Source organism: Gossypium hirsutum, chromosome D13 (genome assembly GCF_007990345.1).
Source record: "Gossypium hirsutum isolate 1008001.06 chromosome D13, Gossypium_hirsutum_v2.1, whole genome shotgun sequence".
NCBI classification, from domain to species: Eukaryota; Viridiplantae; Streptophyta; class Magnoliopsida; order Malvales; family Malvaceae; genus Gossypium; species Gossypium hirsutum.
The window spans coordinates 3,572,070-3,585,768 of record NC_053449.1 but is presented as its reverse complement, the minus strand read 5'-3'; the positions used below and the strand labels follow the sequence as shown (position 1 = coordinate 3,585,768).

General features: G+C 32.4%; 2 protein-coding genes, 1 non-coding gene and 1 pseudogene across 3 annotated transcripts; 2 read left to right on the top strand and 2 right to left on the bottom strand.

Annotated features, from left to right (window-relative positions):
• Positions 1-1,469: 1,469 nt before the first annotated feature.
• Positions 1,470-4,696, top strand: LOC107918406 (uncharacterized). The gene is made up of 7 exons (XM_016847967.2): positions 1,470-1,759; positions 2,370-2,469; positions 2,571-2,691; positions 2,785-2,906; positions 3,329-3,450; positions 3,533-3,692; positions 4,422-4,696. Exons 1-7 carry the CDS (start codon positions 1,633-1,635, stop codon positions 4,534-4,536), a joined length of 867 nt encoding a protein of 288 aa, XP_016703456.1. The 5' UTR covers positions 1,470-1,632; the 3' UTR covers positions 4,537-4,696.
• A 123-nt stretch (positions 4,697-4,819) lies between these two features.
• TRNAM-CAU (transfer RNA methionine (anticodon CAU)) lies at positions 4,820-4,904 on the top strand. The gene is given in 2 exon segments: positions 4,820-4,857; positions 4,869-4,904. It is a non-coding gene; the product is annotated as a tRNA-Met (tRNA).
• A 1,240-nt stretch (positions 4,905-6,144) lies between these two features.
• LOC107918291 (probable 3-hydroxyisobutyrate dehydrogenase-like 2, mitochondrial) lies at positions 6,145-7,545 on the bottom strand (annotated as a pseudogene).
• A 2,077-nt stretch (positions 7,546-9,622) lies between these two features.
• On the bottom strand, positions 9,623-12,227 carry LOC107918527 (ras-related protein Rab7). Its single transcript, XM_016848100.2, has 7 exons — positions 11,973-12,227; positions 11,746-11,772; positions 11,516-11,615; positions 10,698-10,844; positions 10,513-10,593; positions 10,258-10,403; positions 9,623-9,864 (listed from the first exon to the last, which is right to left on the bottom strand). The coding sequence occupies exons 1-7, from the start codon at positions 12,023-12,025 to the stop codon at positions 9,795-9,797; spliced, it is 624 nt and encodes a 207-aa protein (XP_016703589.1). The 5' UTR covers positions 12,026-12,227; the 3' UTR covers positions 9,623-9,794.
• Between the last annotated feature and the right edge of the window lie 1,472 nt (positions 12,228-13,699).

Below are 13,699 nucleotides of genomic sequence, written 5' to 3'. Positions count from 1 at the left end.
TTTCAACTACATATGAATTTTAATTTAATGTGCAATTTGAAACATGAACTTTGATTTGGTGCAATCATATACATAAAATTCCGAGTATGGTTCATATGTATACATGAAACTTTTATTGTAATTCAAGTATACACATTTAAAGAAATATGTAATATTAAAATGGTTCTATAATAATAATTGTGCAAGTGATTTGTGAAAATTAAATCAAACGAGAATCTCATATATAAAATTGCACAAAATCAAAATTAATGTATAATAATACACATTTATTCAAAATTCATGTATAATTTTAAGATTTAAGCCTACCTAATTAAGTCAAACAAAATTTGAAAATTCAAGTGAATAATGGATTTGGATAATGATATTCAATGGCTAGTACTCACATCCACTTCAATTATACGTCCATCATATTTCATCTATATTTTTAGAGGACTAGACATCTCAAATTTTGAGTAAATTGAAAATGTTTAATTTTGTATATAAAAATAATCTTTAATTATTAAATATATCAATAAAGGTAATATTGATATGATAGACGTACAAGTATAATATATAGATTTTTTTTCAACAATCAAATAAATAAATTCAACATTGAATTATTAAAATATTAAATTTTAGCATAAGTATGTAAAAAAAACTTTTAATTTTATATTAATGTAATTGGATCCTTTTCATAAAATAATATATACTATTTTTTATCAAAATTAAAATGACTTTTTTAACCTAATAATACAAAAAAATTAAAATGGTACGTTTGCTACTAACATGTGATGATCTAAAATATTTAGGAATCTGATATATATAAATTTTTCATTTGGATTGGCTGATGAAAAAAAGCTTTTAGGTGCTGCCAAACTTTAAATAGGGTAAATTGTTTCATAAACATATCAATTTGATTTACGGACACGGTATAAAATAATAATTATAAAAGTTTTAAAAAAAATCTTATTATATATAAATTATAATTATTAGTTAATTTTACGGTTTCCAAATATAATGTGAGCAAAAGAAAATTACTATCAACACAGTTAATTGCTATGTCAGACTAGCAAAAATATTTATCTTTTAAAAAATACTTTTTGATAGAATTTTTTTAGACTAATTAGTAAGAGGCCTCCTTATTTTTTTGTGTTGAATGAGAATAAAAATAATAATAAATAAGGAGAGCTGACAAAGCAATTAACTCTATTTAAGATTTTATGCCGCCACATTATCAAGCACTATAAAGCTTTTCTTTCGGCATCCAATATATCAATTTGATACAACTAATATGTCAGGCAACATCGATAGAACACTATAGTAAACATAAGTGAACAAATTTTAATGAAAATTTTAAATGAAAAAGTAAGTAAACTTAATTTTTACTTTATTTTAAAGTAGAAAACTAAATTATCCATTGACGGTATATTTTAAGTTATAAGTTGTAACCTTAAAATTAACAGATTGACCTTAAAATGACTTCATCCGTAAGAAACAAAAAGAAGATTGACTTTGTAAATTACGGTTCCTCCGTTCTACGTTATTCCAAATGTTATATCTCTCAGAAGCAGACAATTGGAACCGTAAACCCAACTCCCAAAGTACATATCTAAACCCCCATCCTCTTCTTCTTCACCGCCAAAAGAAGTCACTATGAGGAAACGCACCCTTTACGTATGGGGAGTCGCCATTCTCTGTTTCGTAGTGTTGATGATCGTCACTCCCGCTATCCCTCAGTCTCAAGAGTACCACAATTTCGCTGATCAACGCGAATTCTTCGGTTATCTTCACTTCTCTCTTTTACTCTCTGCTTTGTTGATCGTATATGAATGCTTTTTTTCCTTTAAAATTATATGAATCTCAGAAGAACTACACCCAAAATCTAGCTATTAGAGTGGAAGAACTTAGGTCCCTGTAAACCCAGAAAAAGAAAAGGAGGGGGGGGGAGAACCCATTTTTTCTATGCGGTTCAAGTCCTGTACCTTGCAATTACGATCTTGTTATTAATTGGTTAGAACCCATAGTTAAAACCAGCTTAGCTATTCATATTGTTGCAAACTTAGAATTACTACTCTAATGGGTGCTTATCATTCTTCGGCTAATTTTACTTCACCCTTGATTTTTGCTTTGTTTATCATATATCAATGCTTATTTTCCTTTAAAATGATAAAAATCTTTGAAGAACTACACCCAAAAGCTAGCTATTACAGTGAAAGAGCCTAGACCCTGTAAATCCAAAAAAGGGAAGGGAAAAAAAAAACCTTTTGTTGGATCTGGTTCAAGTCCTATACCTTGCAATTAGGATCTTGTTTAAACCAGCTTAGCTATTCGCATAGGTAAAAACTTAGAATTAGTTCTCTAATGGGTGCTTATTATTGTTGTTTTTGCAGGTATACCCAATACGTTAAATGTCATTTCGAATTTTCCCTTCTTAGTTATTGGTGTTATAGGTCTTGTACTGTGTTTTTATAAGAATTATTTCAAGTTCAGGTAAGTTGGTTCTTGTAATTATATCAAATTATAGCTGTTTTGTAGCTGAAGAAGTTACATGGTCTATCAATTGTTAATTGAGTTTTACATCTGTAATAAAGTTTGCAAGGTGAACTATGGGGTTGGACTTGTTTTTTCATTGGTGTGGCTGCTGTTGGGGTTGGTTCCTCGTACTATCATCTTGACCCAAATGATGCCCGGCTTGTGTGGGATAGATTGCCGGTCAGTTTGTTTTACCCTTGATGCATGGTAGTCTTTGCAATGTCTTCTTTTTTTGGTAATTTGTTTTAAATTCTTTAATTGTGTTGTGCATAGATGACAATTGCATTCACATCAATCATGGCAATATTTATCATTGAAAGAATTGATGAGCAGAAAGGAACAATTTCCATCATACCGCTGCTGCTGGCTGGCGTAGTCAGTATTTTGTACTGGAGGCAAGCATTCTGCTTATTTGCCTTTTTTTATGTATATATTATCATAGTCCATTTCTTGCAGGTCTTTGCTGTGGAAATTGATATATGAATTGAGGACCCAATTCTCTGTCTTTTAGATGAGCTCCTTGTTTTGGTCCGGTGAAATGATTTGGCTTCTGATCTTAAAACGAGTCGGGTTTCTTTCATTTTTTATGTTGACTAGTTTAGTTAGAGACCAGGGGGAGTTGAATATTAATCATTGGGGTGACAACAGGTTGGGGTTGGAATTAATGATATCTTAGGAAAATGTGCTTTTGGGGTTTTAAATGTGAATTGCGATTGTAGTAATTTTTGGCTTCTACTGATCCATTTAAGCTGGGATGTGTATTTCCTTATGATGGCTCTTTCAACAGGTATGTCTTACTACAGATTTTATGCTGCAGGTTTTTTGATGACCTCCGACCCTATGCCGTTGTTCAGTTTGTTCCTTGCATTGTCATCCCCCTCATGGCGATCTTGTTGCCTCCGATGTACACACATTCTACATATTGGCTTTGGGCAGCAGGTTTGTGCTTCTCATCCATGGCCTTCGAGATTCCAAATACATGATATGTGTATGCATCTCTAATATAAATCTTCACTCGCAGCATTCTATCTTTTAGCTAAGGTTGAAGAAGCAGAGGATAAAGTAATATACAAATGGACCCATCATATTGTGAGTGGACACACCCTTAAGCACTTGTGTGCTGCCATGGTTCCGGTGTTTTTGACACTTATGCTGGCAAAGAGGACGACTGAAACAAACAGGTATTATTCTTGTTTGTACCCTCCTATGGTGTCAAAGATTTTAAATTTTTTTTGCGTAATAACTGCAATAAAAGCCTTTACAGTAAATATCTCTGATGAAATTCCAATTTGGCATCCATTTTTAAATCTAGAATTTGTGTTTCAGATGCTTGCCTCCTGACATAGTGTTTCACAGATCTCATACAAAATTTCCAACTCTCACCTACTCTATTCTTTCTTGTGTAAATACCAACAACAAATAAGCCCCCTTCTGCAGTACGAAAACTGAAATGAATGGTCGAGTAATTCATTCCTGCTGGTTGCTCTTTAGACCTTTCTACTTTATGGCACTTGCATTTTAGTTGTGGAACTATTGAAAGAGAATAGAGGTGGAAGTTCTTGTAATTTTGTAGCAAAGGCAATGATAGTTTTAAATAAGTTGTGTATGCTAATTGGTATCGGTTGGCTAAACAGTTCCAGGGTGTTAACCTTATCGGTGTAGGCAATGGTAATAGTGATATGTTGGATGCAGCAGTGCTAGCAACTTAATTGTGTTTAGTGGTTAATCTGGTGGTAATGCTTTCTGTGATTAGCTACTCGTAGTTCCTCCAATCAAAGCTGGATGGAACCTTATTTAGCCTGTTGTGAATCTGTTGTTTGTGATGGACAGTGGTTCAAACTAACGTGTAAATTGTAATGTGATCCCAGCTGTGGTGTTGAATAACAGTGTAAATGCCTGTATTCATGCAGGATAAGCCTACTGAAGACATGGAAGGTTTCATGGACAAAGGTGAATGAAAATGGTACCAGGGTGGAAAGTAGGGAGTATGTTTACACCAGTGTTCAATCTGAGGATTCACATTGACTTGCTATTCTCCTATTCTCTTTCTAACTAAATTCCATGTAACAATAGAAATGGGTTTATTACTTTGTTTGGAAATTTGAACAAATTTGGTTTCTCAAGAGTAACTGCCAAATGTCTGTAAATACTTTTATAGCAAAGAAAGTTGCTTCTTATTTCTTAACCGCTGATGGTTCGTGACGTGTTAGCTTTCTTGTACCTGTAGCGTATTTTCAAGAAGTGTTTGATGGTAACAAATTTCAGTTCATATGTTATATTTTTAAAAGAGCACGCTAGAATCAAAGAAGGGGTGGTGGCGCAGTTGGCTAGCGCGTAGGTCTCATAGCTTCTGAGTGATCCTGAGGTCGAGAGTTCGAGCCTCTCTCACCCCAAATTTCCTTTTTCTGTTTTACTTTCGTTCTTTCAATAACAGTATTCGGAGACACATCAACTAGCTTACATTGTAGGGGAAGAACATATTTAATTTAAGAGCTATTTAGAAACAACCCATTTAAAAAAAAAAAAAGAATGTAATAATCTGGTGACAAATGTGATAAATGATATCAAAGTGATTTCATACTAAACATCTCAACTAGACCAACCGTGAAGAGATTGAAAGGATGCGGATGTGATGATGCGCATTCATTCTAAAGCTAAAAGGAAAGGGAAGGTCCATAGCATATAAGTACACGTGTCTTACATCCTATTATATACGTCCTTTAGGAGAAGGGAGTCTATCCATTCAATCAATTTGATTTTTTTTTCCTTTTTTAACCCTTAAATAAAAGAATAAATACGTATTAATATGTTCAAATTCATATACTTAAACAGATTAAGATTCAATTGACTATTTAATTTACATTTTGATTTTAAGTTGAGTTGTATATAGATTTCAGTATTTATTTGTGCTCGAGTATGGATATGGTTTAAGGTTTATTAATTAAAAAAAAAGGGGTAAGCTACTAAAATGGTGATTTTTATTTACCTCATGTTATATTTTAGTTACTTATATTTTAAATGTTACGTTTTAGTCACTTATGTTAAAGTGTTGTAACATTTTAGTCACAAAACCGTTAATTACCGTTAATGTAACAGTAAACTGACGTGGCACATTAATTGTCGTTAATTGCCTTCTGCTTCACCTTCTATTTTCTTCCCTTCTTTATATTTTTTAACGTAAATTTTCTATGTTTTTCATTTGTTGAAACTAGTCCCTATACTTTTATTTTTTTAACAAATTATTTTTTTCTTTTTATTTCCTTTTTTTCTTCCTTTTAGTTTTAATAAATGGAAAATATAGAAAAACGTTAAATATATGGGGAAGGGAAGAAGAGAGAGAGAGAAGCAAAAGAAAATAAAAAATAAAGAGAAAAATAAAGTTAAAAAAATTAAATTGTTCAAAACGAAAAAAATATGAAGACCAATTATATAATTTAACTTAAAATTTTAATTGAAATAATAATTTAACTTATCATATTAGCTTACCGTTAACGGTAATTAACGGCTCAATAATTAAAATATTACAACAAGTTAATGTAAGTGACTAAAACGTAATATTTCAAACATAAATGACTAAAATGTAACATAAGGTAAATAAAAGTAACTATTTTAACAATTTACCCTTAGAAAAAATAAAATAAAAATCGATTTATTCTATTGGTTGAATTTTTGGAAACCCAAAAACTAAGGAGGCGATAGAATAAACGGTTTAGAAAAAGAAAGAAGGATTAAACCAAGTTATTAGGATTAGATGTGGGCAGTCGGATTTTGATCTGAAATGGGGTTGTAAGAGAGTTTTCCCAAAGAAATCTCAGAATTATGTAAAATTACACTCTTCTCACAAAAACATCAAATCACCAAATTTGGCAGCTTTGCTGAGATAATGATTAAGCTAAGCTTGAAAGTTGATCATAATTCTAAGTAACCAAACACAAAGTGCAATACAACCAAATTCTTCCTGTATGAACTTTGAACACCAAAATTTGGCATTCCAACTCACTTGCCATTGATCCTCTCCACCACAGTTATAAGTCCCTGAATACCAAGCTTCCCATCCCCGTTAGCCACCATTGACGAAAACAGCTGCTTACACAGCGCAGCACCTGGCAATACCACCACTCTCTCATCCTCCTCTTCCTTCACTACATTCAACCCCATCCCCAAATCCTTCACCATGTACTCCACGAACCCACCTGGCTTAAAGTCTCTCTCAATCGTTCTCCTCCCGAATAACTCCATTGCCGTTGACCCTGCACCTCCTCCCCTAATGGCCTCCATAAACTTGCTCAGCTCCAGCCCTGCTTTCTCAGCGAAGAAGAACCCTTCACCCCATCAAATTAGCACCCACCATTATCTGGTTCCCAATCTTACAAGTCTGCCCACACCCTGCTTCCCCCATGTAAGTAACTCTCCCCATCAAATCCAACAAGGGTGTCAGCCACTCCACCACGGGTCTTTCCCCTCCGGCGAAAATAGCCAGTTTTCCTTCTCTAGCTCCGATATCACCGCCGGATACCGGAGCGTCGACCGACCAGCAACCCTTTTCGCGGGCCGAAGCGTAGATCTGGCGTGCAAGGGATGGACTGCTGCTGGTGTGATCTACGATGACGGCGCCTGGATTTAGTGTCGAAAGGATACCGTTGGGTTGTAAGACGATTTGATTGACGTCTTGTGGGTTACCGACCATAGTGAAGACGACGTCGGATTGACGGGCGAGTTGGTGTGGGGAGTGGGCGAGATGGGCTCCTTGGGAAAGGAGAGAGGAGGCTTTTGAAGGGGAACGGGCGTAGATGGTGAGGGAATAGCCGGCAGAGAGGAGGTGAGAAGCCATGGCAGCACCCATTATGCCTATACCGATCCAGCCTATGCGAGTTTGGGTGGGGGAGATGGGTTTTGCGTAGGGAGTTTCCATGGAGATGGGACGGAGATGGAACCACCGCCTTTGACAGCACTCAAGGGGAAGGATGCTTGTTGTTTTGGCCCCCAATAGACTGAAAAACAGCCTAGTATTGCCTCCCACGTGAAAAGGGTCATCTATAAAAATAGTTTCCAACTATTAGGGTATAAATTTAGCTATTAAATATTTACAAATTTTATTAATTTAGTGTTAATTTTTAAAACTTAAAAAATAAAAAAAATTAAAAATTATTTAAAAGTTAGTAAAATACATAAGATTTCATTAAAAAAACACATAAAAATTATAAAAATATTTATAAATAAATATATATTTTTTTCGTTTTCTAACATAAAATTTTAAGGGAAAATCCTATGAAGAAAACTTATGATAATTCAAGTTTTCCCTTCTTTCAACATTAACAATCGTCATATTTAAGTTGAGTCAAAAACTATAGCATGAAATTAAAAGGGGTAAGAATTAATCTCTTTAGATTGTAGCCTAAAATGGGCTTGTTGCGTTTAAAGTTCATAAAGATCCGATAAGTGGAACGCTATATAGATAGCTCCATAATCAAATTCTAATTCGATAGCGTAATGATGGAAGATATGAAAATCAAGGAGTTCAGAATAAGGGTTATTGGTGCTAGTAGTTGTAGGCGAAGGTGATACCTAGCACTCGATAAAATTGACAAGGATTAAGAAGCAATGCTAGATGTATAATAAAATTTATTACTTATAAATTAAACTAAAAAGTAGGAAAAGTTTTGATCTGGCTGAAGTGTTGTTTTGTTTTCTTTTAAAAAAATTATTTATAAAAGTATTATTTTAATAATAAATTTTATGTTAGAAAAAAAAGAGAAAAATAAGTATTCATTTATTTATAATTTTATATGTGTTTTGATAAAATATTACATACTTTTATCGAAAAATGAACTTTTATTTTTTTATCTTAAAGTTTTTTTTAAATTTTTATTTTTAAATATTTAGAAAATAAACTAAATTAATAGAATATGTAAAGTTGAGGGCTAAAATTGTTGAATTTTTTTAGAATCAGGACTAAAATTATAGAATATGTAAACATTGGAGGACTAAATTTTTTACGATGCCAATAAAAAAGGTTAATGTTAGTGATTTAATAGAGGAGTGACCAAAATATTTAATTTCAATAATGTTAGTGACTAAAAACAATTAAACCTAGGTGACCAAATTAGAAACAAGCTAATAATTAGGTGACTATTTTTATAGTTTACCCTCTGAAAAATGTCGTAGTATAAATTTAGATGCGATAACACTATTTGATCAACTTGAATCCCAACTCACTCAACTCGGTTTCATCATAAGAATCATTAATCTTAGTTCAAACTCAAAAAGACTTGTACTAATGTAAATTTAAAATGATCGGAGTCAAAATATTTGAATCTCTAACTCGAATGGTATGAATCCAAAATTATTTGAACTTGAAATGACCACCCAAAATTGCCACAAACTTGAAATTAGCATGAATCCAAAATGATCTTAATACTCAACTCAAAATGACTCGAAAAGATTAAAATTTAAATTTACCCAGCTCAAGAACTATCAAATCCAATCTACACAATAGAAACAATCCTCTAATCGAGTTAAAATATTTTTTTTATTTTAATATAAAAATAATAAAAATATACACAGAGGTTTGATTTTAGCACACTATAAATTTTTTATACAATATTAAGGTAGGAATAGAGTTAACATAATTTGAACACGTATCAAATGAATATCTAACAAAAACTCTAACCACCACTCCATACAAATCTGACAACATTAATTTTTAAACTTTCAATTTTATAATTTCATCCAAAATTTCATTTAATTTGTACATAAATTATTAATAAATATACATGAACTCTTTTACGATCGTGAGATAATCTAATATGAAAATCTTTAATTTTTCTAAAAAAACCTTACATATTAATAAAATTAAATCATTTTCTTATTCGATTATGAATCAAACTACCCCAAAAAAGTGCGCCTCTATTTACTTTGGGTTATGAATTGCGAAACTAATCCTCTTATGGTATACAAATTAAAAGGCATTGAAATATGTATTTAGCGGCTAATTTTTTTCCTAAACCCTAAAACGCCCAACATAAAAGACATATTTCAAGGAAAATGAATCAGCAAACATAAGAATGTTAAACAAATGAGGAACTTAAAAACATTTCAAAGGCACCCCACGGAACTAAATCCAACCTCAGCATTAGCAGACCACTTTGTTTCTCACACAAATACTAATGTACAGTGTATAGCCCCACTATGATTCCATAAAAATGGTTGAAATCATTCGTGAAACTCGAAACATAATTTATTGAGCAACCATGAGGGAAAAAATATATAGCATAATATGTATTTCAACATTCACACCCAGTTGACCTTGGTTGGTTGCTGCTGCTTACAACGTCGATGGTGTCAGGCAAGTATCTTCCGGATCGAAGTATCCACCACAACAACATAAGAAAACAAAATAAGTTAAGAATTACTCATATGGACCCTCAAAAATCGATATTGCATGCAAATGTTGTTAATTCTCAGGTGCCAAAAGGAAAACTTGCCTCGTAAGTTGAAATGATAAAATGGCTACACAAAAAGATGATTGACTAATGCATGAAATAAACTAAAATTCAGTGCAAATTTAAGATGCATTTGTACTTTCAGTTGCTGTTACTGAAGCTGGTTCATTCGACCATCGTATTGCATTTCTATATGTAGCAACTAATTAGTGTTAAAGTACAGTTTAAGGCTTTTCGTATGAGTCAAAATTAACTGAGAATGAATACTTGCAGGAATATAACTGATTGTGATTTGTTAACTTACATTTCTTCCTCTTCTCCATTCTTTAGGGCATTTTTTGCTATGCATTGAAAAGCTTCTTCCACATTAAGTCCCTCCTTGGCAGATGTCTCAAAGTATGGGATATTTCCTTTCAAGGCACACCATGCTCGAACCTTTTTCTCAGACACCTAAAATATCCACAAGAAGCAGATAATTGTATCTTTATACGGAGAAAGTGAGTCCGCGTGTAATGCCACAGCAAAGCAAGAAAGAATAATGAAAAATACATATACATACTACTCTACTGTTTCCACCATCCACATCGATTTTGTTCCCCAAAACAACAAATGGGAAATTCTCTGGATCCGAAGGGCTTGCCTGCAAGAGGTTTCTCATATCATCATTTCTCTACTTAATAAATCCTTGAGAGCTGGTTTGATTGATGGTTTTAAACAGAATTCAGAAATTCAGTATATATATACCTGAATAAGAAACTCTTCTCTCCAATTGTTAAGGTTTTCAAATGATTTCATTGAGTTGACATCGTATACAAGAACACAGCAATCAGCGCCACGGTAGAAAGCAACACCTAGGCTTTGGAATCGTTCCTGGCCGGCAGTATCCCAGATCTGGGAAACAAAATAATGTTGAATAAATTTCAGCAAAATGAAATGTCACCAAAAAAAAAATAGGAAAAGATTTGAGCAAAGCGGATATGCAAAAAACACAAAAAAGCTAAAACAAAACCTGAACCTTTTTTTAATGTACTGCTATAATTTGCTAGACTAAAACTCAATGGTGCTCCATAACGTCTAACAGACTAACACTAATGTGCTAATTTAGAGAACCCTGCTTGATTAAGATAAAATTAATGCACAAAAAAATATAATTCCAAAGTCGATCATCACAAGTTCACTTCTTGTCAACACTATAACCAGAGAAAAAAGAAGCCATCTCTGAGCTTTTCGATGAATAAAGAAAGAGGAGCCACTGGCAACTTCAAATTAGTGAGATCACATAGCAAAGTAAGATGCATTGTTACAGATCATAGATGTAGTTAAGAATCTCGGTTAAGTTCTATTCTATTAAATCTAAGCTCAATACAATGAGCTAGAGATAAAATCAAGCCTCTTCTTCGTCATAATCACTAACCAGCATGTGAAATTAAGATCCCAAAAAGCAAATGCAACAGCCTAATAAGACCATCACAATGTTTAAAAATGCTTGTATTCGAGTACAAGAAAAAAAAAGATACTAAATTTACACTAAATCAAATATAGTGTTCAGTATGAAATCTAACCTGTAAGGTGAAAAGCTTATCCTCAAACTGCAGTTCCTTTGTCAAGAAATCGGCCCCGATCGTTGCCTTATACTGATTGCTAAACTTCTTATTCACATATCTAAAAGCAAATTGTAAAGGCAAGCAAAAAAAAAAAATCGTACTGATAATAATTACAATCAACTAATAACTAATTACGACTTCAACATTTTTTAAGAATTATCAAAAACAAAAAAACTACAGCAGGATACTGATTCATCAAAGACGTCTTGCCTACCCTGCAAATCACAGATCAATCACAATCATAAACGTTGAATTGCATGAAAAATAGATAGCGCTTAACGACAAGCGCGAGACCAGTAATTCAAACCGAAAGATCCGTAAGGAAAACCCTAGAAACGAAATTTCCTAAAGAAACAAAACGCGTATCCGTACGTATGAATATACGAGCAGGTTCAAGAAAAAGTAGCTAACTAACCCGCTATCGCCGAGGATGATGACCTTCAAGAGGGTTCTACGGCGAGACGGCATCGTAAGAAACACTAAGGAATCGAGGGATCAATAGATGAAGAGAAGCGAAAAAAGAAAATTCACTGTATCTAGAAAGAGAGAGTGTGTGACTGAGTAGCTCGTGGACTTGTTTGTCTGACACAGAAATTTCGGTAGGAAAATTGAGTGAACTTTCCAGCGTTTTTCTCCTCAGAGTTTCTTTATTTATTTTCGGTTTAAATATGCCAAAGGTCCCGTAGTCTTTTGAAATTTAAAATTTAATCCTATATTTTAATTTTGAGACATCTAATCCTGTATTTTTTTTATTTAAAAATCTTTTCATGCAGTTTAATTTTACCCTTAAAGTTAACAATGTCAAAGTAAACTAATTTTTTTAGTCCTCAACATTCATATTTTTTGTCAATTTGGTCTTTACTTTTAGAAGTACATAAAAAATTTTAAATTAATTTAAAATTTTAAAATGTCAAAAGGTAAAGGCCAAATTGAAAAACAATTGTAAATTTTGAGGGCTAAAAATTATTACCTTTGACACTGTTAACTTTAACCGCAAAATTAGATGAAGAGACCAAGATTTTTATATAAAAAATATAGGGACTCAATGCCTCAAAATTAAAGTATATGGACTAAATTTTAAATTTCAAAAGAGTACAGGGACCTTTAACATATTTAAATCTTTATTTTCAGGTTAATTTCACCGAGCATCCCTAAGGCATCTTTCAGATTTTATACTAGTCTTCATAATGTTTTAGTTCAGTCCTTAAAGTACCTACATTGTATAGGTAAACTATATTAATAGTCACTAAACTATTAGTAAAACTTTTTTTAGTCACCCAACTATGAAAAGTTACAAAATGGTCACCCAATTACTCAATTTTGTCTTTTTTGGTCACTAGTTGAGCTTTTTAAAATTGGCATAATAACAACTTTTACCCTCAACATTTATAAATTATGTCAATTTAGTCTTGATTCTAAAAAATTAACCCTCAACATTTATATGTTGTGTAATTTGTTCCTATTTTTGTAATTTTTCTTTTCTTTGTGACGTTGAGGATTAATTTTAAAAGAATGAGAAAAGATGAAAATTATTATCTTGGATTTTTTAGTGTTTTCATTTTCTGTATATTTTCAATCAAATTAAGCTGATAATTTCTTTTTTAGATTTTTAAGTGAAAGGGTCACAATGAAAAGCAAAATTGCCAAAAGAACCAAATTACACAATGTGTAAATATTGAGGGTTAGATTTTTTTTAGAATCAAGACTAAATTGACACAATGTATAAATGTTAAGGGTTAAAGTTGCTACAATGCAAATTTTAAAAGTTGCCATTGTTAACTCGTTGATAACCAAAAAAGATAATCTTGAATAGTTGAATGATCATTTTGTAACTTTTCATAGTTCAATGACCAAAGAAAATATTAACAATAGAGTGACTACTACTATAATTTACTCATATTGTATCAATCGAGTTTTTCATGAACTAATTGTTAATCTAAGCATTATACATTAATTCGGATTTGAAATAGTGCATATTTGTGGATTGAATTATAAACATGAGTAATAGGAACAATGCAAAGGGAATGAAGAAGGGCCTTGACCCCCCAAATAGTAAAATTATACTTAAGTCCTTTCAAAAATTACGAAATATTAATTTAAGACGATGATAGTATCAGTCTCTCCCAGTGAATAACACCTTCC